The sequence below is a fragment of the Lithobates pipiens genome, unplaced genomic scaffold (assembly GCF_037356315.1).
Source record: "Lithobates pipiens isolate NorthernLeopardFrog02 unplaced genomic scaffold, aLitPip1_a1.2 Scaffold_8, whole genome shotgun sequence".
NCBI lineage: Eukaryota > Metazoa > Chordata > Amphibia > Anura > Ranidae > Lithobates > Lithobates pipiens.
The window spans coordinates 130,905,183-130,929,405 of NW_027507903.1; the positions used below are offsets into that span (position 1 = coordinate 130,905,183).

General features: G+C 39.8%; 1 protein-coding gene across 1 annotated transcript in view; it reads left to right on the plus strand.

Annotated features, from left to right (window-relative positions):
• The window catches only part of SND1 (staphylococcal nuclease and tudor domain containing 1), an 840,361-nt gene that overhangs the window by 503,953 nt on the left and 312,185 nt on the right, over positions 1-24,223 (plus strand). Inside the window, exon 16 of the mRNA XM_077473541.1 lies at positions 16,985-17,094. Coding sequence (XP_077329667.1) covers positions 16,985-17,094 — 110 coding nt within the window. The remainder of the gene's footprint in view (positions 1-16,984; positions 17,095-24,223) is intronic.

A 24,223-nucleotide genomic window follows, 5' to 3' on the forward strand; every position in this document is an offset into this window, starting at 1 on the left:
CCCATTGAAATTAATAGGCAGCGTCGCTGAACTGCCAGCATATCGCTGCCCTTTTTTGGCCACTAGCAGGCGAAAACTTTCCTCAAAAAATACGGTAAAGCACTGCTTAAAATAGCGGCGCTTTACCGGCAACACCCCAGTGCGAAAGTAGTCTTAGGCGTAAAACTGTTAACATCATGAATATATCTATATTTAAACAAACTTTGTAGGTAAAATGAAGCCAAGTGCTTGTTGTTCATTTAACATGTGGTGTTCACAACCTTTGAAAATGCTTTCCTTACTTTAGACCCCTTTCACACTGGGGCATTTTTCAGGTGCTTTTGGGCTAAAAATAGCGCATGTAAAGCGCCTGAAAAACTCCTCCCCTGTGCTTTCACACTGAGGCAAGACGTCCCTGTCAGGACATCTAAAAAGTCCTCCAAGCAGCATCTTTGGAGTTGTGTATACACCACTCCTCCACCGCTTCTGCCCTTTGAAATGAGTGGGCACTGCTGCTAAAACGTCTGCAAAACTCTTTGGTGCTACACGGGGTATTTAACCCCTTCATTGGTCACTAGCGGTGGTTAAAAGTGCCCCGCTAGCAGCCGAATACCACCGCTAAAGCCCGCCTGCTCCAGATTATTGGAACTAAAATGAGGCCAAGTATACGGCAGCTGTTCTCCAATAAGGCACATAAATGTTTTTTTTTTTTTTTTTTTGTTCAGTCCCAACTCCCATGTGTACAGGACCTGGGTTTGCAAATAATGGTTCTGGACTGTGCACATGCCCTAAATATTATGTTCATGGTATTGGTTAGAAGTACTTGGGAGTAGATGTACCTGCCCAGGTGATTGTATGTAGACGATGTGTGTGTATATAGCAGAAGCTTTGTGATGTAATCATATGCTTATTATATACTACCTCTTAGTAAATACATTTGCTGCTTCATTTAAATTCCCTCTTAACTGTTTCAGTGGGCCTGTACCTTGATAATATGTTGGTCTATGAGAGGACACACAGAATTTTGAGGGTGGCAAGTGTGGTCAGGTTGTTTTGTCTGTTTACCATAAAGAACCAGATATTTTTCATCATTATTTTGCCTGAGCTGTATAAGCTTTAAGATGCATTGTGGTTTCCTGAAGTAGGAGGAGATCTTGCTCTTCTGGCTATTGCCATTTTCATTAGGATCATACTAATAACTGTCCATAGACTAGCATGAGGTAGTGTGCCCTGCTCTGTAAAGTCCAGCCAATGCCACAGGGGTTGAGACAGAAAATAACTAAATGGCTTCTATGTCACTGCATTTGCGGCTCATTAGTGCATAATGATCATTTATTCTCTGTGTACAGCAAACAGCAATTCTCCTCTGTACAATAATAATAAGCATAAGCCATATCTCTAGCAGTTAAGTTGTTTGTGAAAGAGTAGAAATTAAATTTTCTTGATTGCAGCTACTCTGTGGTTAATTTTTCCTTTTTATGTGATTGGTCTTTTTTTTTTTTTTCCTGCAATAATCCAGGGCCATAAAAGGCGTGTTAGTAGTTGTCATGCGTTCCCCCATCTCCACCTGCATTATTGAGGGGCAGACCGGAGAACCTGTCTCTCTGAACAGGTTTCTGGTCATTTTTAGGTCTGTACAGTACTGTCTGAGCTGCACATCTTCACTAGTCGATTCAATTCCACAATGCATCGCGATTACTGATCATGGTTTTCATCAAAAACCATCAAAAGCAGCCTCACCAGTGCCTGGATTACATAGAGCAATCTCCCGCTGTGTTAGAGTTTGGATTTGAATTGCCCGGCGGCCGCTGTCATCAAAGTCCCGCCTTTTAGACCGGCTACTATAATAGACATCACACTGATTCAGTTTCCTAGCATTAGATCAATGTGCCGTCTATCATTTGTTACATTGTCTGCTGAACATTTCAGATCCAAGCTCTGTGACATGGCGGGAGATTGCCGCTCTGTGTGACCTACACAAGGAGAGGAGGGCTCTGACAGGTGCGCCAGGATGATGTCATTAATGCAACTGAGATTCAGCCATTCTCTGCATCGATGCAGAATTGTTTAAGGATGAATCGTGATGCATCAATCATACTATTATTTCCAACACCCCTAGTGTCTGTGGGACACTTGTTTCAGTCTATAGATGCACTTCTGATTATGTTAATATTACAGTGATTGTTTCTGTATACATTTCTGGTTGTGTCAGTATATTACGAAATGTGTCTATAAATGCATTTTTGGTTGTGTTAATATTACAATTGTCTGTGGACATGTTCCTGGTTTTGTTAGTATAGTATAAGGCCTCATGTTTATTTTTTTTAAACTGAAAGTAACAAGAAAATAGTATAGTTTTCAGGCGGAAAGTTGTGCGTTTTTTTTTTTCCCACAATTTTGTATGGGACAAAAGGTCACCAATGTAAAAAGCAGAAAAAAACTGCCTGTAATCTGCCTAAAAAGAAGCTCATGTACTTGTTTGAGCTTCAGGCGACAGAAAGCTCAGATGTGAACAGGGGCCATTTAAATTAATAGGTTTTACTTTTTGGGAATTTTTGGAACATTTGAAATGAGCGTTTTACGAGCTGAAAATGCCCAGGTTTGACTAGGTCCTAAGGGATTTCTTTTTTTTTTTGTTTTTAACGCGGTTTCTCCTGACTGTTTTCAAACAAGTTTAGCAGTGTTTGGAGTTGGGGCATTTATTTCATTGGCCAAAATTTTTTTTTTTATGCTGACCATTGAAATAATAGCTGAAGTGCTAAACGTGCCTAGCGTTTAGGTGGGTTTTTGGTGCGTTTGGCACTTTTCTGTCAAAACACTTCTCTCTTGAACGCACTTCCTCTGCCTTCAGGAGAGGAACATTTTACTGCCTCTATAACCTGCTGCTTCTAAACTCTAGTAAAACCTGTGCATGGACACACAGGCTGTTGAATTGCGTTCAGGAGCTTTGGAAAAAAAAAAGGCAAAAGCTGCTAAACATGAGTTTAGGAGTTGCAGTGTGCATGAGGCCTAAATTGTGTGTCTATAGATGCACCTCCAGTCGTGTTAATATATGGATTGCCTCTGTGGACATTTTTGATTGTCAGTAAAAATTGTCTTTCTGTGGACAAGTGTACAAATTTGTGTTTTAGAGAGGTTTTTTTCTTGTGCGTTTTGTCTATTTGGGCCATCTTTTTTTTTTTTTCTTTTTTTCTACAGTAAAATGTTCAGTCCACTGTGTTGTGGTGCTGCTGTTGACTAAAGATAGCTGGCCTAAGGAAGAAAGAAGTATAAATTCAGCCCTGCTAGGAAAAAGTTATGCTGCACAGTATATATTATTCTTCTACTTCAGCCCCGGAAGATTTGACTGCTCAATGACCAGGCCATTTTTTTGCAATGCGGCACTGCGTCGTTTTAAGTGACAATTGTGTGGTCGTGCGACGTTGTACCCAAACAAAATTGACATCTTTTTTTTCCCCCCACAAATAGTGCTTTCCTTTGGTGGGATTTGATTATCTCTGCAATTTTTTTTGCACTATAAACAAGAAAAGTGACAGTTTTGAAAAAAAAAAAAACACAATTTTGTACTTTTTGCTATAATATCCCCATTTTTTTAAATTTTTTTTTTAAAGCTAATTTTTTTTCTCTGTTTAGGCCGTTAGATAATCTTGGTAATAAAAATCGCAATAAGTGTATATTGATTGGTTTGCGCAAAAGTTATAGCATCTGCAAAATAGGAGAAAGATTTATGGCATTTTTAATATATATATATATATATATATATATATATATATATATATATATATATATATATATATATATATATATATATTTACTAGTAATGGCGACCAGCGATTTTTTTATTGGGACTGCGACATGGCGGACAGATCAGACACTTTTTACACACATTTTTTGACCGTTGGCATTTATATAGCGATCAGTGCTATACAAATGCACTGATTGCGTGAATGTCACTGGCATGGGGGTTAACACTAGGGGGCGATCAAGAGGTTAACGGTATTCCCTGGGGACTGATTCTATCTTGGGGGGGGGGGGGGGGGGCTGGCTGGATGAGTAGATCGTTTGTCATTTAAACGTAGTATGAACAACAGATCACTCTCCTCACCCCTGATAGCATGGAAATCTGTCTGTTTACATTGACAGATCTCCGTTCTGTCTCTGTGTGGAGGGATTGTGAATTCGCCAACGCACACGTGCCCCCTAGTGGTCAAAAGGCAAACCGGCGTACAGTTATGTTGGTTCGCCTAGGGCAGTGATGGCGAACCTTGGCACCCCAGATGTTTTGGAACTACATATCCGATGATGCTCATGCACTCTGCAGTGTATTTGTGCATCATGGGAAATGTAGTTCCAAAACATCTGGGGTGCCAAGGGGAGCCAACCTGCTGTAGTACAACTGCAGTGGCTGGTGGGGAAGGGGATAATGGGATTAATTTGAAGCCCTTATTTGATGATTTACCCAGTTTAGTCTAGATTCTAATTGAAATTACAATCCCCTTCAATAAATGGTCATTTCATACTTTAAAAACAAAATTCCCCGTTACGAAAAAGTGTTCAGTTATGAGATGCGGTACATACTATAAACTCAAAAGCAGACATTTAAACATTTAAAGCATTGGTACCATTAGGGAATTGGAGGACAAGGAACATCCTGTTAATTTAATATGCTTACAGCAGTGACATGAGAAGCATCATGTCTATCACTTAGTGGTTAGGCATGTTCAGGTAATTAAAACATGGATTCCTTTTACCCGTTCATTGTACTGTTTATACAGTATTCTTTCCCATAATCCTCTCCATATCATCAGTGTGTTGGTTGAGTTTTGCAACTTTTGCTTCTCATTGCAGATAAATAATGAAAGCTTTTGCGGCAGCTTTAGCAAGTTCTTGTGATAAACTTTGTGCGGTTTGAATAACACTATACATTTTTCAAAATTCCATAATTTTTTTAACAAAATCTTTGTTTTACTAACTTTTTCACATGAAAGTCTTGCAAGTTTTTTATTTTTATTTTTTTAACCGGTAATATTGATTTCCTTTTACTTGTATTTTGCTTCCATTTTGAAATGCAGTATTACATTTTGCTTCTGTTTTCAGATGCGATATTATATCTGTTAGAAGAGAAGCTTAAAACCAGGAAGAAAATCGCACAGCGAAGACATTAAATAAATCACTTTAGTTTAGAGTGGCTTTGTTTTTTGTTTTGTTTTCTGCCCAAAAGGTGCACAAAAGAAAAATGAAATGCCTTTTTAGCCGATAGCCATCGAGCTGGGAGAGAATCTGGAGAGCGGACACACAAAGGGTTGCGTCCACGATAAATCAGACAGATTTCACGGAGGCAAATTGTATGTAACAAATAACATGTGTTGGGAGAAGGGAATTTATCTTTAAAGAAAGTATCTAGCATGCCAATAGGAATAGTTTGCCTTCAGCCATTAAGTTTATTATCTGTTTCTAGTTTTTAACGCAATGTGTGCCAGTTTATGGGACTGGTTAGTAATTGTATATTCTAGATGGCAGTTGATTAACAAAGCAGTGTCTTTATTCTTGCTTTGTGTAATAGGTGTAACATAATGCTTAGTGGACATGAGCAGCTGAACCTTTTGAACTTTAGTAGACCCAGGCAGTTTTGAGCATTGCATTCTTCACTTCTAAAGTAGTTGTAATGGGGTCATGCTATGCAATCATCCTTAATGTGACAAATCTTTGCCTTCCTGGATAGGCAGTCTGATTTACCAGTGAGCAGTGAACAGCAACCTGGTAGAACTATGTGATCTCTGTGCCTTATGCTGCATTCACATGAGTGATACATTGTGAACACCCAACGATTTGTATAGACTTCCTGTCATGCGCCAAAGAAGCTCGAGCACCTATTTATGGTACGTGTTTGGCAACATGCATTTTTGCACGTTTTGTTGTACAGAGAACGCCACACTGCTACTACTTAAGGAATAATGGCACCAACGTGTTGGTGCTTTTTTTTTCACGCGTTTCTGGAAACTCTGCAGAAATGTGCGCTTTTCCCTGCGATTGTTTTGCTCAGGTGCAAGTGCAACCCAAGAGCTAATATTAGGATGAAGTTAATGGCTTGATCGTCCATTTATATTTGTGTGGTGTGTTAATGCACAATATGTGGCACATTAATGTGGATTGCATTAAGGGAACTCATTGAAGTTCACTACCAAAGCACTAAATCATCAACGCACACACACCACCCAATTTTGATGGAACACCACATACTGCAATGCTGTGGTGCATTGCAGCATGCTTAGTGGTGGTGCCATTTAAAATGAATGAAACACAATCGGCCTCCTATTCGCTAAAGAGAAGGAATTGCATAGAATATGGTTTGCTCTTGGTTAAAAATAGGTCCAGTGTTTGGCTAATGTCTATTATTTTTTTTATTTTTATTTTTTTTAAATCTGCAAAGCTATAGATGACACTTTTGTACTAAATATGGTCAAATGTATGGACAGAGGCCAGCTTTAAAATCTACAAACAGTATGGCACCAACATCCCTTTAGAAAATGGAGAGAATTTTTTTTTGGAGATATGGAACTTTATGGGTGCATTTCAATGCAAAAATACTCGAGTGTATGTAAAATATATACAAAATGTATTATAAAATGAACAATGTCATAAAACCGATGCATACAATCTTAGCTATAGGTAAATCATTGTCAATAATAGGCTGCTTGCACACACCTATGGCTATGTTTGTATTGTATGTGTTGGTTTTATGACACTTCATTTTATAATACATTTTGTATATATTTTTACATACTCGAGTATTTTTGCCTTGAGTTTCACCCATAAAGTCTCCAAAAAATGTTTCACCTTCTTACTAAACTGGATGATGCCTCACATTTTGTAAGTTTATTCAACTGCTTAAACTATTGCACAATTAAAACCATTCTATAAACCCTTCACTTCCATTAGGCTCTCAAATGTTATTTACATGTCATTTTTCCAGCTGATTTACTGGTAAAAATCAGGTATTTAACATACAAGGCAAGATTATGACTTTGAATGCCGGTTCATATTGGCACAATGCAGGAACCAGCGCGTTTCCAGTGCCCATTTCCGCATCGCATAGGACTCGCAGGCAGTTCACACTGCCCTATGCGTAATGCTGCGGCTGTCAATAGAATGTTAACGATACCCCCAGATCGGTTTGCATATTGCTGTGCGAACTGTCAAATGGTGCAGCAGTTGGATCGCATGGGTGTGAACATTTCAGTGCATAGCAGTCTGTATGCCTGAATTTGCATCGCAATGGACATCAGAGCGGTGCAAATCACATGTACTGCATCCTACTTTAGTTGCACATGGGCAGAATGTCGGGAGACGTTTGCCGGTTTGAAAAAAAAAAAATGTATGTTAATGTAGGTGCTTTATCTTCAGATTTAATCCGCCCCTGGCATAAATTAACCTTTAAACTGGAAATATATTTTTACTCCTAGAAGATTTGTTTTTTCCCTGTAAGGAGTTGAGGAAAATGGCAAAGCTGCCCATAGAGTTATGAAGTGCTAGATCGAAGCATTGACTGAGGCGGCTGAGTATTTTAGTACTTTTAAGAGCATTCGTTAGAAGTAAAGGAGCAAATACCATGTAAGTTTAATGAAATAGTGTGCTGGGTTTTCATCTAATATAGTTCATAGGCCAGCTGATATTTTTTTAAGTGTTGATTTGGAAGGGTTTTGGCATTTAATGTGAAATACTTTTGACAAGTGAGGAACCCCTGTTTAGTTTTATAATCATCTCTGACTAGTTAACATAAGTACATTTACCAGCAAGAGACACAATTTAACCCAGCTTTAGTCCTACTATAGGTTAATATGTCCTTAACTTTAACTAGGTGCCCATCGTGCTCAGTCAGCTAATTGCATTACATACCGTATGTGCTGGTCTAAATCACTAGTCATTTAAACCTTGATTTGTATATAGTAATATGTTAAATAACATTTATTTCCTGAGCACCTGTAAATGATTGCAGTATGGTAACAAAAAGGTTGTGATCACGTATGGATGGATGCACCATTTGTGTATGTGTGTGTGACATTTACAAGATACCATAGGCGTGCACACATAGTGTGCCGGATGTGCCTTGGCACACCCTAATCACCTAGTGCATATTAGCATTATCTCTCTGTATGCCGGCAGGGAGATGGGAAAAATCTCCCTCTTACACCGTTTACTTGCGCACTTCTCTTTCACTGTGCCAGCAGAGAGATTAATGTACCGGGGCCATATACAAGTAGACACACGTGTGTGCTTGAGCTTTGGGCTGCACACCCTAATGCAATAGGCTGCGCACACTTATGCAAGATACATATTGGGGCATATATTTTACATTTATTCTCACAGGAAGAAGGGTGAATCAGTTCTTCTCTGTACCATAAGTTTTTGTCATTATTTGAAAGTAACTTTTCTTCTGGTATTGGTATTAAAACGTGATATTGCATGTTGAGACTGCAATGTTATATACAGATATAGGATAATGCCTTGCCTGCTCTATATCATAAAGATGTTGGGTCTTGCATAGGGTTCAGCAACCATATAACTGTACAACACCACATTTATAAGGTCACTAAAGTCCTAGGGGAATCTTGTATCTATAGTTTGTGCATTGATTATAAAACAGCCGTTCTCAGCGAGGGTTCTGCAGAACTTTAGGGTTCCTCCAGAAGTTGCTAGGGGTTCCTTTAAAATTTGGCTAATTGACTTATTTGATGGTGTCTGTGTAGTTCCAGAGCCAATGCCACTTGGCAGTAGAAGCTGTATGACACCAATGATTCTTTGCTTATCCATTTGTAAGGGTAGCATTCTGACCACCAGTGTAAGGGGGTGATTCTACCCACTAGCTACCAATGTATGGAGCATTTCTTTGCCATTGACCCCAATGAATTGGTTTTAACAGGGTTTCCCAGAGACCTGATAATAATCTCAAGGGTATTTCAGGGGAAAAAGCCTGGGAAAGATTGTCCTAAAATAAAGCAAAATGGACAGTTTTTGATTTGTCAGTAAGCCAGTCAGATAGCATGTCTGACCCCATCTTTTATGCGGATGTTTCAGAGGAAGGGCCATAGGATTTTCTGGGTAAGAATTTCAATGATCTCATCCATATAAGTAATTTACCCACACTGTAAATATGTTTAAACTATGGGAATAAAACCCAGGTGAAGGGATTTGTGTTTGAGGAAAACAGCAATCAAGTGGCTATAGAAAAGTGAGTGAATTTATTTCCAGTTTAATGTACCTATCACAGCCGACCAAACACCTTCCAAACCAAATAAAGTGCTTCTCTCCTGGAGAGCAAGTACAGCCAGACACTTTTAAAGCTAATCCAATATTTATAAGAATTTGGCCTATTCTATTTTGCTGGAATCTGAGGCAATTCAGGTCAAATATTCATAGACCATTTTTAAAGAATGCCTTGCTTTTTCACATTCAAATTTGTGCAGATGTGGTAAATACTTAATTTGCTTCTATGTAATGCAAGCAAGTTGAAGCTCTTGAGTTGTGTGTTTTTTTTTTTTTTTTTTTTGTTTCCTTTTAGCATTCGTGTCAAACCTTTCTGTGGTCTCCTCATTGTTTATGCCTTTTGTTATCGCATTGACATCGGCACAATGTGTCTCAGAACACCCTCTGACCTTCTCCAAAGGGTGCAGATCTTTTATTTCCAGCAATCTCTGTGCATACAGTAGATGTGGAATTAATACATGTATTGCATGTTCACACCCCTATCTGACCTTTAAATTATCTGTCGTTTTCCAGAGGGCTAAAACATGAATCTGTTACAATTCAACAGTTCTTATAAAAATACCATGTATAATATAAGTTAATATCTTGCTAATGTGTTCTAAAATACATTTATACCTTGGTTTTGTCTCTGTGCTGGTTCATGTTATGCTGACATACATAATAAGCCAGGGGTAGGCAACCATTTGTGCACAGTGTACCGAAAAATTTTTTCAAATAAACTTTCCTATTTTATAACAAAAAAATTGCCAACTTCACACTCTCAATCAGGATTTTTCTTTTTTTTTTTAATATAAAGTAATGATGAGAAATTACCATCCTGCACTCGCACACCTCAGATCGGTACCAATTCCTGCACCCTCAGATTACCGTCCCCACTGTACATCTGCCCCACCACTGTACTACCCTGCACATCTGCCCCACCACTGTACTGTACTACCCTGCTCATTTGTCCCACCAATACACCTTTCACATTTCCCCCCCATGCTTTCTGTGTCACCACTAAACCCCCTTCTCATCTGGTCCAACACTGTACCCCCCTGCTCTTCTGCCCCACTGCTGAACCCCCTTCTCATCTTTCCCGCCACTGTACCTTCATGCACATCTGCCGGACCGCTGTACCCTCCTGCTCTTCTGTCCCACCTCCTGAAACCCTCCTGCTCATTTTCCCCACCACTGTACCCTCTTATCTATGATATATGTGATATGCAGAGTGGTGAAAGGAAGCAGAGATGAGACATGCATACCTGTCCTGGCACACTCATCCTGCTGATCCAACACTCGCATCCAGCCCACGTGCTTGTATGTGATGTTACATACCAGAATATGGATGTGCAATGATCAGTTCAGGTCTGGAGCATTTTCTGAAAGCAGAGGGCTTGTATGCAGGATCATAAGTTGGGGCCCCCCCAGTTGAGGAAATGTGCAGAGCTCTGCACCGCACCAAAAGTTGGGTGAGATTTTCATTGGCTGGCTGTGGCTTAAAAGGACACAGAGTGCAGGGGTTCAGTATTAAATGGTGCGAAGGTTCAGAAATAATTTCAACAAAGTTCCCAGAAGCTCGACAGTAATTCCACAAATTGTCACCTGATTGTGATTTTTCTCAATCACAGTGAAATCCATGATTTCTGAGATTGGTAGTGGCAACCAAGCAAATCATCTTCCTCCAGCTGGTGGGAGAGGCTAGCAGGACTGTGATTGGCTTTAGCAGTGGCCAATGACAGTCGTCCCAGAAACAGGGAACCCCCCCCCAGCAGAACGGCACGCAATCTCTTCCCCATCACAAGAGCTGACAATCACAGCTACAGCTTAGAGAACCAATTTTTCCCATCTTTTACAATGTGTGGAGGCACAGCGACTCCCTCTCAGTGCAGGTCCGGCGTCAGGAATTCGGAAATTAGAATGCATTAGTGTCTCACTGACACTTCCCTGAGCTGCTCTGCTGATCGGGAGGGAGCCAAGTGCTGGCAAAAGAGGCTGGGTGTGTCGGGGGGGGGGGGGGGGGGGGTTGCCTAACCCTGGAATAAGCCATTGTTTTTAGATTTTGCAGGGAATTAAAAAAAGAAAGTGAAATAAATATTTGGCTTTTACTAATGACACTATTGTTGTTCTTGTCTACTAAAATTTGAATATACGCTATTTTTGATAGACACATCAAACATTGTTATTGTCTTTTATAAATGGCCCTTAACTTTTGAACTGTTGTGTTTTATTAAAAGAAAAAAAAAAAAAGATTGTGCTGGTTGAGACATTGAATAGTACTGAAGTATTCCTTTCACCCTCCTTTGCTGCATTTAATATACAGGTAGTTGATTTGGCAGGTTACCTGATGTGGGTCATTTTCTCAGCTATAGGTCAATGACAACATTTTTTTTTTTTCTTGAGTGCTGCTTATAGTTTTATGCTTTAATGTAAAATGGTATTTAATCCTTTTGTTCGAGTGGTAAAAACCCAAGTGTGTCATTAACCACTTCAGCCCCGGAAGACCTGGCCATTTTTTATGATACGGCACTGCGTTGATTTAAATGACAATTGTGCAGTCGTGCGATGCTGAACCCAAACAAAATTGATGTCCTTTCTTTCCCACAAATAGCTTTCTTTTGGTGGTATTTGATTGCCTCTACGGTTTTTATCTTTTGCGCTATAAACATGAGCGACAATCTTTTTCTTTTTGCTATAATAAAAATCCCAGGTTTTTTATCAAAAAAACACTTGTTTCCTCAGTTTAGGCCAATATGTATTTTACATATTTTTGGTAAAAAAAAAAATTGCAACAAGCTTATTTTGGTCTGCGCAAAAGTTATAGCATCTACAAAATGGATGATGTTATGGAATTTTTTTTCACTAGTAATGGCGGCGATTTTGCGGCGGACATTTTTGACACGTTTTTGGGACCATTGGCAATTATGCAGCAATCAGTGCTATAAAAATGCACTGATTACTGTATAAATGTTACTGTCAGGGAAGGGGTTAACACTAGGGGTGATTGAGGGGTTAACTGTTTCCTCACTGTGTTCTATATGTAGGGGGGGTGGGACTGTCTAGGAGGAGAGAGAGATCGGTGTTCATACTTGGTATAAACACACAATCTGTCTCTACCCCCCTGAGAGAACCGGGATCTGTGTGCTTACACATACAGATCCCGTTTCTCATTCTGTCACGAGTGATCGCGTGAGCCTGGCATTCATCGCGCCCGCCGAGCACTCGCTGTGTGCCCCTAGTGGCCAAAAGACGAAGTGACGATAGTTACCGTTTTCGCCCAGCCGTGCCATTCTGCCACCAAAAAAACTGCCCAGGCTGGTCGGCAAGCGGTTAAATCACAACTTCATCCAAAGGTTTTTTTTTTTTCTTCTGTATAGACTTAAAGGTAAATGGTTAGATTGTGGCTGGTTTACACCAGGAATTGCACAGGAGCACACTGTGCATTCCTGTGCGATTCACATGCAGTTATGTGCAACGTAGTTTCAGCCCATTCATTTTAAATGGGCTGAAATTGCACCGCGCAAAAAGTAGTGCATGCACTACTTTTGGAAATTCACTGCAACCGAATGGGGGGATGAATTTTCCCCATTTTATAGAAGAAAAAAAATGCCGGTTTTACCAGCTTTTTCCGTCCTTGATATGGGACCCACCTTGTAAAAGGGGCCTTAATGATGGTGTCAGCAAGGAATGACTGAGTGCCAGTCAGAATAGTGCTACATGAAAACAGGAGATACCAGCTTTGTCAGCTAACAGCATTTTTTTACTTCTATCTAAAAGATAGAAGAGTGCTGTTTGCTGACAGGTAGCACTCTCATGACTGTGAGCAATTGGCATTGGTGAGCGCAGTTTTAAACCCAATTTCTCAGTCCAGTGACTGCTGGATAAAAAAAAAAAAAAAACCTTTAAAGTCCCCCTTTTATCAGTGCAGTCTTAGTGCCCAGGTCAGGGTTTCTCTACTACCCTGGCCTAGTGAGAAGGATCTTACCTGGTCCTGGCCAGCCGAGCTGCGCTCACCAATGCTTCCGACTCCCACTCTGACATTGGCTGCCTCCCTCTCCACATGTGATTTGCTCTAGTGATCTGAGCTAGCTGGCATGATGACCATCGGCTAGCCATGCCCTCCTCCTACCTTCTCCGATTAGTCAATAGTAGCGAGCGGTACTATTGACTAATCGGAGAAGGTAGGAGGAGGATCATCTGAAAGTTTAACACAGTCATTGGCAAAAGTCCCAATGCCTGTGACTGAGCCTGATTTTAAGGATTTTGCCCAGGTAATTTAATTAGATTAAAGAACACAAACTTGAGGACCGTATACTCAAGATAATACACATGGTAGGGTTGGAGTTTTCAAAGAGACACGCTTGTATGTGTACGTATATGTGTATTATCTGCCAACGATGTTCACTGGCAGGTCTCGCTGCTCTGTCAGGTGGAGGAAAGAACAGCACCTTAACTTTAAAGTATTTGTTTAGAAAGCTCAAAGTTGATAAATATTTTCCTGATCTGGCTTATGGAGCGGCTGTTGAGGTGGGAGTTCTGGGTAGTAGATAAATGTTGTGGTGTGTTTGCATGAGAAATCAGTAGTTATGGGGTCAGATGTTACTGACTGGGCACTCTTTTACGAGGGCTCCAACAGCAGGCATTTCATTTTTATAGCAGTTTATGATCTATATTTAGGCAAACTTTGGACAGAGTGAAGAGGGATTAGAACATCTGTCAGCTTTTGTTGTCTGCCATCGTTGGGGAGATTCATCCTCTCTATTTGTCTTGTTTACTTTTATCATTGGAAATAAAAGTAAAAGAAAATCTCAAGATTTGGATTGGTACAAGTACAGTAATAGAGGGGGAAATCTTCCAATGAGGACACTAGTTCTGTTGACACTCCTGGAGTTCCCTCACTTTGGAGGGATTTCCTTTCACTTCCTGATTTGGCAGGAAGAGAAGCAAAATCTCCTCTGAGACCCAGATGGCAAAAAAATTGTTGTTTTGAGTTGCATTTTAAATGTATTACTTCACTACCAAAATGAAAACTTATGGTCAAAACGTAAATTCATATATTTCCATACTGCATTTTAGTTTTTTGTAGCCTACTTCTATTAATCTAAATCATTTTGGAGCTTGTGAACTTTTTGAAGAATTCCACACATTTACTTTCTTCAATTTGAATATTCACTATGCCCTGGAGTATGCATGCTGTCACAAAATTCAGAGCCTGCCTTCTGAACAATGCCGTAAGAGGAGTTTCACGAGGCAGAGTTAGTACAGGAATCAATGACTGCAGGCAGCAAAGTAACTTGAAGGTATGTAGTCCTTAGAAAGTGAAAGTAAACCCCAGAGAAGTAGTGGCATAGCATGAAGGCAGTCCAGGAAGTTCTGGAAAAATTTATTGAATTTTCAATAGCCATTTTGTAATGGTATGAGAATGCTGATGTTACAAAACAGGCATCGCTAAATGGTGGACCATGGTCTGGATATAGACTGAGCCACTGCCTCTTCTGGACCATGGCGGTCATGCCATTTTAGGAGCTGAATCTTTCCCCCGGTCTCCGCCAATGTAATTCTCACAGTGAAGCAGAGGGCAGGTGGCACAGCCACACTGGACAGTGAGAGCTGCTCAAGTTAACTTGTTACGTTAACCAGCAGGTGATTGGTTGCTAGGATGCAAGATGCTCCTAGCAACCAATCACCAGCTTGCTAATGTGAAAATTGTACTCTGTCAGCTCCGTCTGCCCTCCATCCAGTGCTGCTGTGCCTCCTGCTCTGCGCTCCCCTGTAATGTTGGAGAGTCTGGGGGGCTAGGACATAGCTGTGAAGGTAGAGGGGCAAAGGGGGGGAAATCTGAGTCATCACACAAATATGTGAAATCAGACCTCTGCTATAAGGCCTGGTTCACACCTATGTGTTCACACCTATTTTTGTACATTTTTAGTTTTGCAGACACGTACTACAGTCCACTTAACATGGTTTCCTATGGGTCACGTTCACATCTGTGCATTTTATGAAAAGGACCAGGGACTTTTTTCTTGTTATTTTCGATGCTATAGACTCATGTATGAAAAACGTGTATTGAAAAATGCACCTGGAATATGCAAACTACAACCTGCATAGGTGTGAACCAGGCCGAAAAAAAGTTTTACTGGACTGCCATGAATTTTAATTTCAATTCAATATCCCCGCTATGGAATGAGAATATGCTGTAGTTGGGGATACCAACACCAGTTTTTTGTATTTTTTTTTTGTTTTTTAGGATGAAGTAAGAGTACATATACTTTTTACAGATGCACTTTTTCTCAAGTACTTGCCAATACCCATGTTTGGCCTGGTTCACATATGTTTATGCAGCTACTTCTTGCATATATGTGAACCAGGCCAAACATGGGTATTAGTGTCCCGGTGGCTTGAAGGTATCAGTTTTAGTATCAGAGCATTTGTGCAAATGCTTAGTATCGGCACCGATACCTGTATGCATCTCTTAATCGTATTCGTGTAATTTAACCACTTCCTATCCTGCCAATGTATATAAACGGCCGGGTGGGAACTCCCTCTTCTGAGTGGACATTCAGGAACGTCCCTCAAAAGGAGGGGGGATTGCGCACATGTCGGCGCAATGGCACGATCCCGATGTGCTTGTCACCCAGACACAGCGCATCTCTGATCAGCAGGAGGGCTCCAATCACAGCCGTCATGTGATGTAAACACAGAGCCGGTTGCTAGCCAATCGGCTCTCCTCTCCTGTAGCTCTTGGTGAGGAGAGGGGATCGCTGCAGCCGGCTGGTGATCAGTGAGTATGCACTGTTTTTTACAGCTTTTTACTCACTGATCACCAGTCTAGTGTCACCACACATTGTAAACGCAATGTCCCCAAATAATAAAAAAAACCTGTCCCCCACATATGTCCAAGTAAAATCACATGTCCCAATGATTATCTGCACACATGTCCGTGATCACCTGCGCACATCTGTACATGATCATTTGCATACATAGGTCTGTGATCACACAAACTATACACTTAATGGAATTTTTTTTACCAAAAACGTGTAACAGAATACATTTTGACTTAAATTTTATGCCAAAATTCGATTTTATTGGATTTCTGTTAAAATAGAAAATGTTGTTTTTTTTTTTTTTTTTTTCAAAATTTCCGCTTTTTTCTCTCGCTTATATTGCAAAAAAATTTAAAACAAAGTCATGAATAAATACCGCCAAAAGAAAGTTCTATTTCTGCAAACAAAATGATAAAAATTTAATTTGGGTACAGCGTAGCCTGACCATGCAATTGTCATTGAAAGTGCGAGAGCGTTGAAAGCTGAAAATTGGTCTGGGAAGGAAGGGGGGAAAGTGCCCAGTATTGATGTGGTTAGAGTTATTTTCAGTCTATTTAAATCTGCATCTTTCATTACAATAATACCTGGCGATCCTGCAATGAAGATTCTTGTTCACGTGGCACTTGTTACAGGGTGACTGTTTTCTAGTAGGGCATCTGTGTAGTCACTATAAGTAAACTAGTTCTGTGCAATGATATGCAGCTTAATTTGGACTAAGTGCATGTACACTGGAAGTGATTGAAAGAGTCCAGAGATTGCTTGTTACACTGTGCAAACAAGCCGAGCTGGGGTTTGGATCTACCTTACAATCTGTTATAAGGCTGGTTGAAGCTGATCTTTAAGCTGTGTATTTTTTTTTTTTTTTTTTTTTTTTTTTTTAATCAGTACATTTTCTGCAGTGAATATATGTAACCTGTGAATTGTTGTTTTTCCATTAGGCATTGAATGTCCAAGAGGTGCCAGGAATGCCCCTGGTGGAGTGCAGGAAGGTGAGCCGTTCAGTGAGGAAGCTACAATGTACACCAAGGAACTAGTATTGCAGCGAGAGGTAGGACAATCATCCATTAGAGGCTTTTTTATGTTTCAGTCATTCTTTGGAAGGTTTCCAACTTTGCCATATGTTGTATATGTGTTCCACAGCCCTATGACACCCAAAATTTACTAATTTGGTGTTATGAGGTGCAATTGGTTCTGTAAAAGCTCCTTTGAAATGAGGGCTGTAAAAGTTGCTCTAGCTCCATGCAATGCTGCAAGTTTAAGAAGCTTGTGCAAGCAAACGCAAATCTGTATTTCAAGAACACACAGTAGACTATTTTAGGTAGAAAGTAGGCCAACTATGCAGGACTTTTGGTTCTTGCTGTAGGTTATTTCCTATTCTGTGAAAAACACATGTGAACACAACTGCACTGCAACTGCATGACACATTTGTGATATCGAAAGTGTTTCTCTAAGTCAATATATGCCACCTGAGACTTTATTTCCTAACTCTGATATGATTCACAAGCGCAATTACACATAACTGAGTAAGGAGAGCTGATGATTGCTCAGAAAAATAATTCTAAACCCAAATTCAAGGAGGGACCATGAGGTGCCCCTACCATAGATGTGTACTTTCAGGTCCTTTTGGGGACAAGGCTCCCATATAACCCTACCCCACTCTGAGTCCTTCGTTTTGTGGTAGGTTCTGATGGTGATGGACCTCTTCTCCTTCATGGAGAAATCAGACTTTCTAGTTTTAGTATTTTTTATTTATTTTTTTAATTTGTCAATGAACATCTTTCTTCTGATACTTATATAGAAGCAGTGTATCTGGATCGGTGCAGCCTTGGTAGAACCTTGGGAGCCGTACCTGGACCCCACGCTGTGGGAGTGACCTGCAATATTGCTTCGGGCACTAAATCTTGCATGGCAGCTCACCTTGGCACTCGGTGCAAAACAATGAATAAGCCACAGGGTGCCATACAGGCTCAGGACCATAGCCCATCGCTATTTAGCCCAGTCCCTAAAGTCCCCTTTGGGGGGCATACCCACTGTGATGGGCAAAGCCTCAACTTTTATGTATAGATAAGACAGGGTTACCCTTTATGTCTGACCATTACTGTATGAACAAGGCTAGGTTTGCAATATATTCACTTCAAAGTGTAAACTTTTCAAACTTGACACTGACATTAAACCACTTAGAGCTCAGTTCCAGTAGTTGGTTGCATCATACCACTGGTCACATACTTGAATGCTACTTCAATCTTAGAGGTTGGTTAGATGGTGAGGATCAGGCGAAAGGGAATGAATTCAAACTGCAGGTACACAGTTGTTCTGCTTAAAGCTCACGTAACATTTAATCTTGGCATGATGGTGCACCAAAGCAGGAACTGGTTTTGACACCAGCCTCGGCATTCGATTCTAGCTCTGTTTCAGACACGCAAAAAGTGGCCTAATTGACAAAAGTAAAATTTTCTGCATCTAGGTCACATTTCCTCTGACGGGTTATAGCCTTATTACACCCATTTTTGTCTATGGCTCAGAAACGTCCCACCAATTCTATACCGGTTTCTTAACCAATGTCTGATCTTGATGTGCCAGTTGACAGGGGTGAATGAATAGGATATGGAGACCATATTGGAGAAAACTACAGAGAATTTCTCTCCCCCAGATTGACACACTCTATCGAAGAGGAAGGCACACGCAATTTGATTGCCAATGTTGAAAAACTGTTCACTGTCTCGACATGCCACTATGGGTACAAATAAGCCTGCAAAACAAATAACTTTTCGTCTTCCAAAAGAGTACAAGATAGCACCCCCTCACTGCTTTGTTCTTTTAAATCGGCCAAAAACTGCCCAACGACACTTAGATTTGCAGAATGCCATGAACCACCTCCCAGTGGTGGTGGTATTCATCCTATTCTGCACTTGCATTCCCTAAAAAAGAAAAAAAATCCTTTTAAATTTGAAAGTTTCACTTGTAAGCTGCAAGGTCAGTAGTTGTCTCTGAGGCAATGGGCAAGCATGATATTAGTTGACCTAGATTTTGGCACCCTTGCTTGCTATTTTCAGAACTCAAAAAATGTCAACAGGACGATTCAGCTTTTCCAGGCCATAGACCGGGTGATACATTTTTACAAGACAATTATTTTTAGAATACTTGGGTCTGATTCTAGACACAACCCAAAATAATTTTTATGACCTTTGCAACTGAGATCCAAGAGGAATCGCACAAACATTTGTTGTAAGAGTTTTAGACCGCCTTCAAGGCAGTACTTTTTGCCCAATTCCTTTCAAGAGCTCTCCAACAAAACATTTTGTTGGCATGGAAAAAGCAGTCTCTTTCCCTCAACTTACACCTTCATCTATCCAGCCAAGCAAGAACTTCCCTTGGTGGATCATCACCCCAGCTCAAACACTGGGGAAGTTCTTCATGTTTCCTATACTGTGCCCCAGGGTTTAACAGGTAAGACAAAATTCAATTTTCTGAAAACGCAATTCAGATTCATATACCATGAAATATAGCTTATGCCATTTCTGACTTTTTGTGAGAAATAAAATGTATCTACTGGGAACATTCAAGGTAGCTTTACATTGTTGATGAGCTGTGGACACATTGTGTGAAGTATGGCACAGGGTGTGAGGTTGAAATGGTTATTGCAATGCAGTCAATAGCATTGATTTGTCTGAAGGTTAGAAATAACTGCATCCTACGTATGCTTTCAGAATGTTCATAAGCGTTTAAAAATGGCAGGCTTAGATGGCAGGAGTTCAGCATATTATATACTGTTTGTACATACATTCTCAAGGTTGTTTTGAAGTGCCAAAATCTTATTCTCAGTGTTTCAGGAATGTATGGCCATTAGCGTTTTTTTTCCTTAATGTTCAGTAAAATATATCTTTATGAAAATGGTAAAGGAAGATTTTCATGCAGGTCTAATCCGTATTTAGCTGCCCTTCATTTTTACCTTTTTCATTTTTTTTCCTTCCTTAATCCCAGCTCTCTTCTTTGTTTTATAAATTCCTTCTATTTGAATTTTCCTTGCTGCCTTTTGTGTTTCTCTCCCGTGAGTACTCACACTAAGCCTGTACAGATATCCTGATCTGACAGTTCTTTTAAGGTTTGGAGGTGTTACGGGAGGAGTCAATAGAGAATCTCGCTGTTTAGGCAGAAGCTAATTAGTCACAAGCTAATTTTGTAGGCTGCCTAATGCCAGAGAATTGCCCAACACTTTTTTTTCCCCTACTGCTCACATCAGCAAGAGTTCTAGAGACAACAGATAATCAGCCCTTATTTCCTAGACTGTGCAATATGTGATTTTAGTCGTAATAGAGGACAATAATGCTTTATGAACACTTAACATTTACGCAATCTTTTTTTTTATCTTTATGCTATGGACCAAAACTTAAGTGAAACATGTTTTTATGGACTGATTCACTTTAAAAAAAAATAAAAATGCTTTTTGTTGTACTTTGCACTGCCTAACCTTGCCCAGGACTTTTTTCTGTGAATTGTGTGTGTGTGTGAAATATATATATATATATATATATATATATATATATATATATATATATAGTATATATTTATTTGATATTTTTTTTGGACAAGTTTAATAAACCGCAGGGTACGTATAAAATGTGTTCAAAGGGCCCAGCACAATTCTGTGTTTTTTAGGATATTTTTTATGGGTTAAATTAAGGGACAATCTAAGCAAGGCCGTTTGTAATGCACAATAAACCTTAACCCTTTCATGACTAAACCTATTTTTTAAATTTGGAGTTTACAAGTTAAACTCCATATTTTTTTGCTAGAAAATTACTTGGAGCCCCCAAATATAAATATAAATATATATATATATTAGCAGAGTATCTAGAGAATAAAATGGCGATTGTTACAATATTTTATGTCACATGGTATTTGTGCAGTGGTGTTTTAAAGTTTTTGGGCAAAGGGACACTTTCTTGAATTTTAAAAAAAACGGTAAAGTTAGCCCAATTTTTTTGTATAATGTTAAAGATGATGTTACGCCGAGTAAATGGATACCAAACATGTCACACTTTATAATTGCACGCACTCGTGGAATGACGACAAACTACGGTACCTAAAAATCTCCATAGGCGACGATTTAACTTTTTTTTTTTACGGATACCAGGTTAGAGTTACACAGGAGGTCTAGTGTTAGAATTATTGCTCTCGCTCTGACGATCGCGGCAATACCTCGTATGTGTGATTTGAACACCGTTTACATATGTGGGCGCAGTACAGCTTCTATGAATGGCAGAGCTGAGTAAAAGGGCAGGTATAGTTTGGCCCTGTTATAGTAAACCCTGCAACACCAGAAGATTTACAGTGTTTAGGGATGGGGGTAGGTTGTTTTTTTTTTTTTTACGCTAATGCAGAGAATGGATTAAGATCTAGAACCAATTTCGAATACCGAGTGTGAAAATCATTCCATGTGCAATCTTGCCATTATTTATCAATTAAGTTTCTTCAAACTTGTCGTGTTAAAGAATCCTAGCCTGGGTAAATGAAGAATTGTCTCTCTGCTTCACTTAACAGATGACTCCTAGAAACTTTGGGGGATGCCGAGAAATCAATTTTACGGGTAGACATTCTTTACCCTGCTTGATTATTCTGCTGTATTAGGAGTAAACGAAAAGCTGCCCTGTTCAGTTGTATTAAAAGCACTGGTGTGTATTTGCAAGTGTAATATTGCCATTGCTACTTTGTTGGTGGTAAATATTGGTCAAAATCACAATCTTCGTTCTAGACTGAGATGTTTTCAACAACCAGCGGGATTAAAGGTTTTGCTTATCTTTCCTGTATGAACCCAAGTGCCAGTGCAAGTATTCTGTAATTTGTGTACCTCTCTCACAAGGTGTTTGGAGGATCAATAGCAATTCACCTTTTCCCTTATTGACTGAAGTGACAGGGAGAAAAATGATCACCTAGTCCAGGCCATTAATCATACCATATTTGGTTACTGATGTGCTCTGGTACGCTTCAGTCTTGTTGATCACATGTTGTCACCTTTACCCTCTTGGATTTACCAGAAGCTCCTTTGCAGCCACACAATTCATTTAAATCACAATATTGTTTTGTTCTAATTAAATGGCTTAATTGCAGTATTTGAGGGGTTTTTTTTTTCTGGAAAAGCATGCTTGTTTTTGTACAGCATTTATCAAAACACAGATATTTTACACACTGATCCTAAAAAAACTTTTTCCTTGTAATGATTTGACCCTTAAAGTGGTTGTAAACAAGTTTAAAAAAAATAAAACCCTGCAAGACAAAGGAATGATGAGTGAGTATGCATAGCATACTGGCTCATTATGAATTACTCATGTGCCAATGACGTTGGCACATGCAAATACATGTCTCCTAAACTGTGCGGGTTTAGGAGATATCCAGTGTAGCTACAGGTAAGCCTAATTATAGGCTTGCCTGTAGTTTAAATTGGGTTGTAAAGGGTTTACAACCACTGAAATTTCATAATGTGTGTTTAAATCCAAATATTACCTTTCTTCAAATGAAATCTATAGTCAGTGCTTATACTTTCATTTTATGATATAAACATTGGAAAAGTAATACAAAGAATACTTCGTTTTTGGCATTTCAGCTTACCTGAAAAATCTCCTTTGCTGACATGAGTTCTGCCTGTCTGCTGGCCATCTCTTTTCATCATCTTCTTGGATTTTCTGCTCGCTTTGCAGCTTCCTCTCTACTGGTTACATTCAATGATTAAGAAAGACATATCCCACGGTACCTTGCTGCCTGTGATTTTTGTACTGCCTCTGCCTGAAACTCCTCCTTACAGCAACTCTTTGCATTTAAGAGAGAGGCTATGTAGGTTCTACGACACAGCAGTGCCCATCATTATGGCCTAGTGAATATGTGTCACATATTTCAAGAAAGGAAATGTGTGGGAATCTTCACAAAGTTAGTTTACAAAATAAAGAGCCAACATGAGTTGTCTGGAATTGAAGTGCAAAGTGTGAATGAATATAAGATTTTATATTTTGACCATAGATATCCTTTACATTCAGTAGTGTTAGGAATAGTAGGGAAGTAATAAACTTAAGTTAATTAACTGCAATTAAATGTACCCCCCCCCCCCCCCCCCATTTTAAGCCTATTCTATCTATCCTGTGAAAGGAAAGATCTTTATTCTGAGGCCACTCCAGTCTGGTTACATAATTGGGTCCCAAGGACAGCTGAAAACCGATACCGCACAGGAAGCCTATGGATGACGTCACTGCCCAGGCTCTGCAGAACTTGTTGGTGATCTCTCCTCTTCACTGAAGTTGGCGTTGGAACCTGGTCATGTGCTCGGACTGGAGCACCCGGAGAATAGATAAATATAGATATCCTTCCTTTTACAAGGTAAATAGAAATAGGCTTAGAATGGGTGAGTAGATTTTAAGTATAGTGTTTGACTGAACATCCACTTTAATGCTCCATTCACACCTAGGGTTTGGAATCACAGGTGGAATCGCAACAGTTCTGCCCGCAAGTCCAAATTGTGGCCCAGCGCATTTGCGGTACCCTTCTTAATGGCACTCCAATTGTCAGCAAAATCACGCTAAAAAAATCACGGGACGTGTGTTCCCCATAGAAGTTCCGGAAACGTCTGCGATTTTGTCACAATTTGTTGCATGGCAGTCATGGCAAATTCACACTGCAATTGGGTTGCCATTAAGAAGTAATGGCATTGTAAATGCATTCAGCAGTGATTTGCTCAGATTTCAAATGCCTAGGTGTGATTGGGGCCTTGGAGTGTTATGGAGGTCTGCAATCGCCTATTTTTGTTTTTTTTACAGTAAAATTTGCTCATTTAAACTAATTTCAGTAGATGCTCTTAAGGTTATTTGCAGCCAAAATCACAAACAGAAAAATCAGCATAAGGGCCATACATTTAGTAGTTTGTTGCATAACAGCTGGGGGAGGAGAAACCACAGAACACTGAGCTTCACAGTGAATTGCAGCAGGGACATGCCAGGGCAAGTCTGATCATTGGCAGAGACCACACTGAGTTCCCAGCATAGCTAAAGAGCTTACCCCAGTGTGCTCTCCTGCTTAGTGTGGGCAGTTCCTAATAGGAAAGGAAGGGGACTGACTGACAGGAACACCAAGGATTTCACATAAAAAATCTTGCAGGATTTCTTTTAATCCCAAAGGGGAAATTATTATTTTTA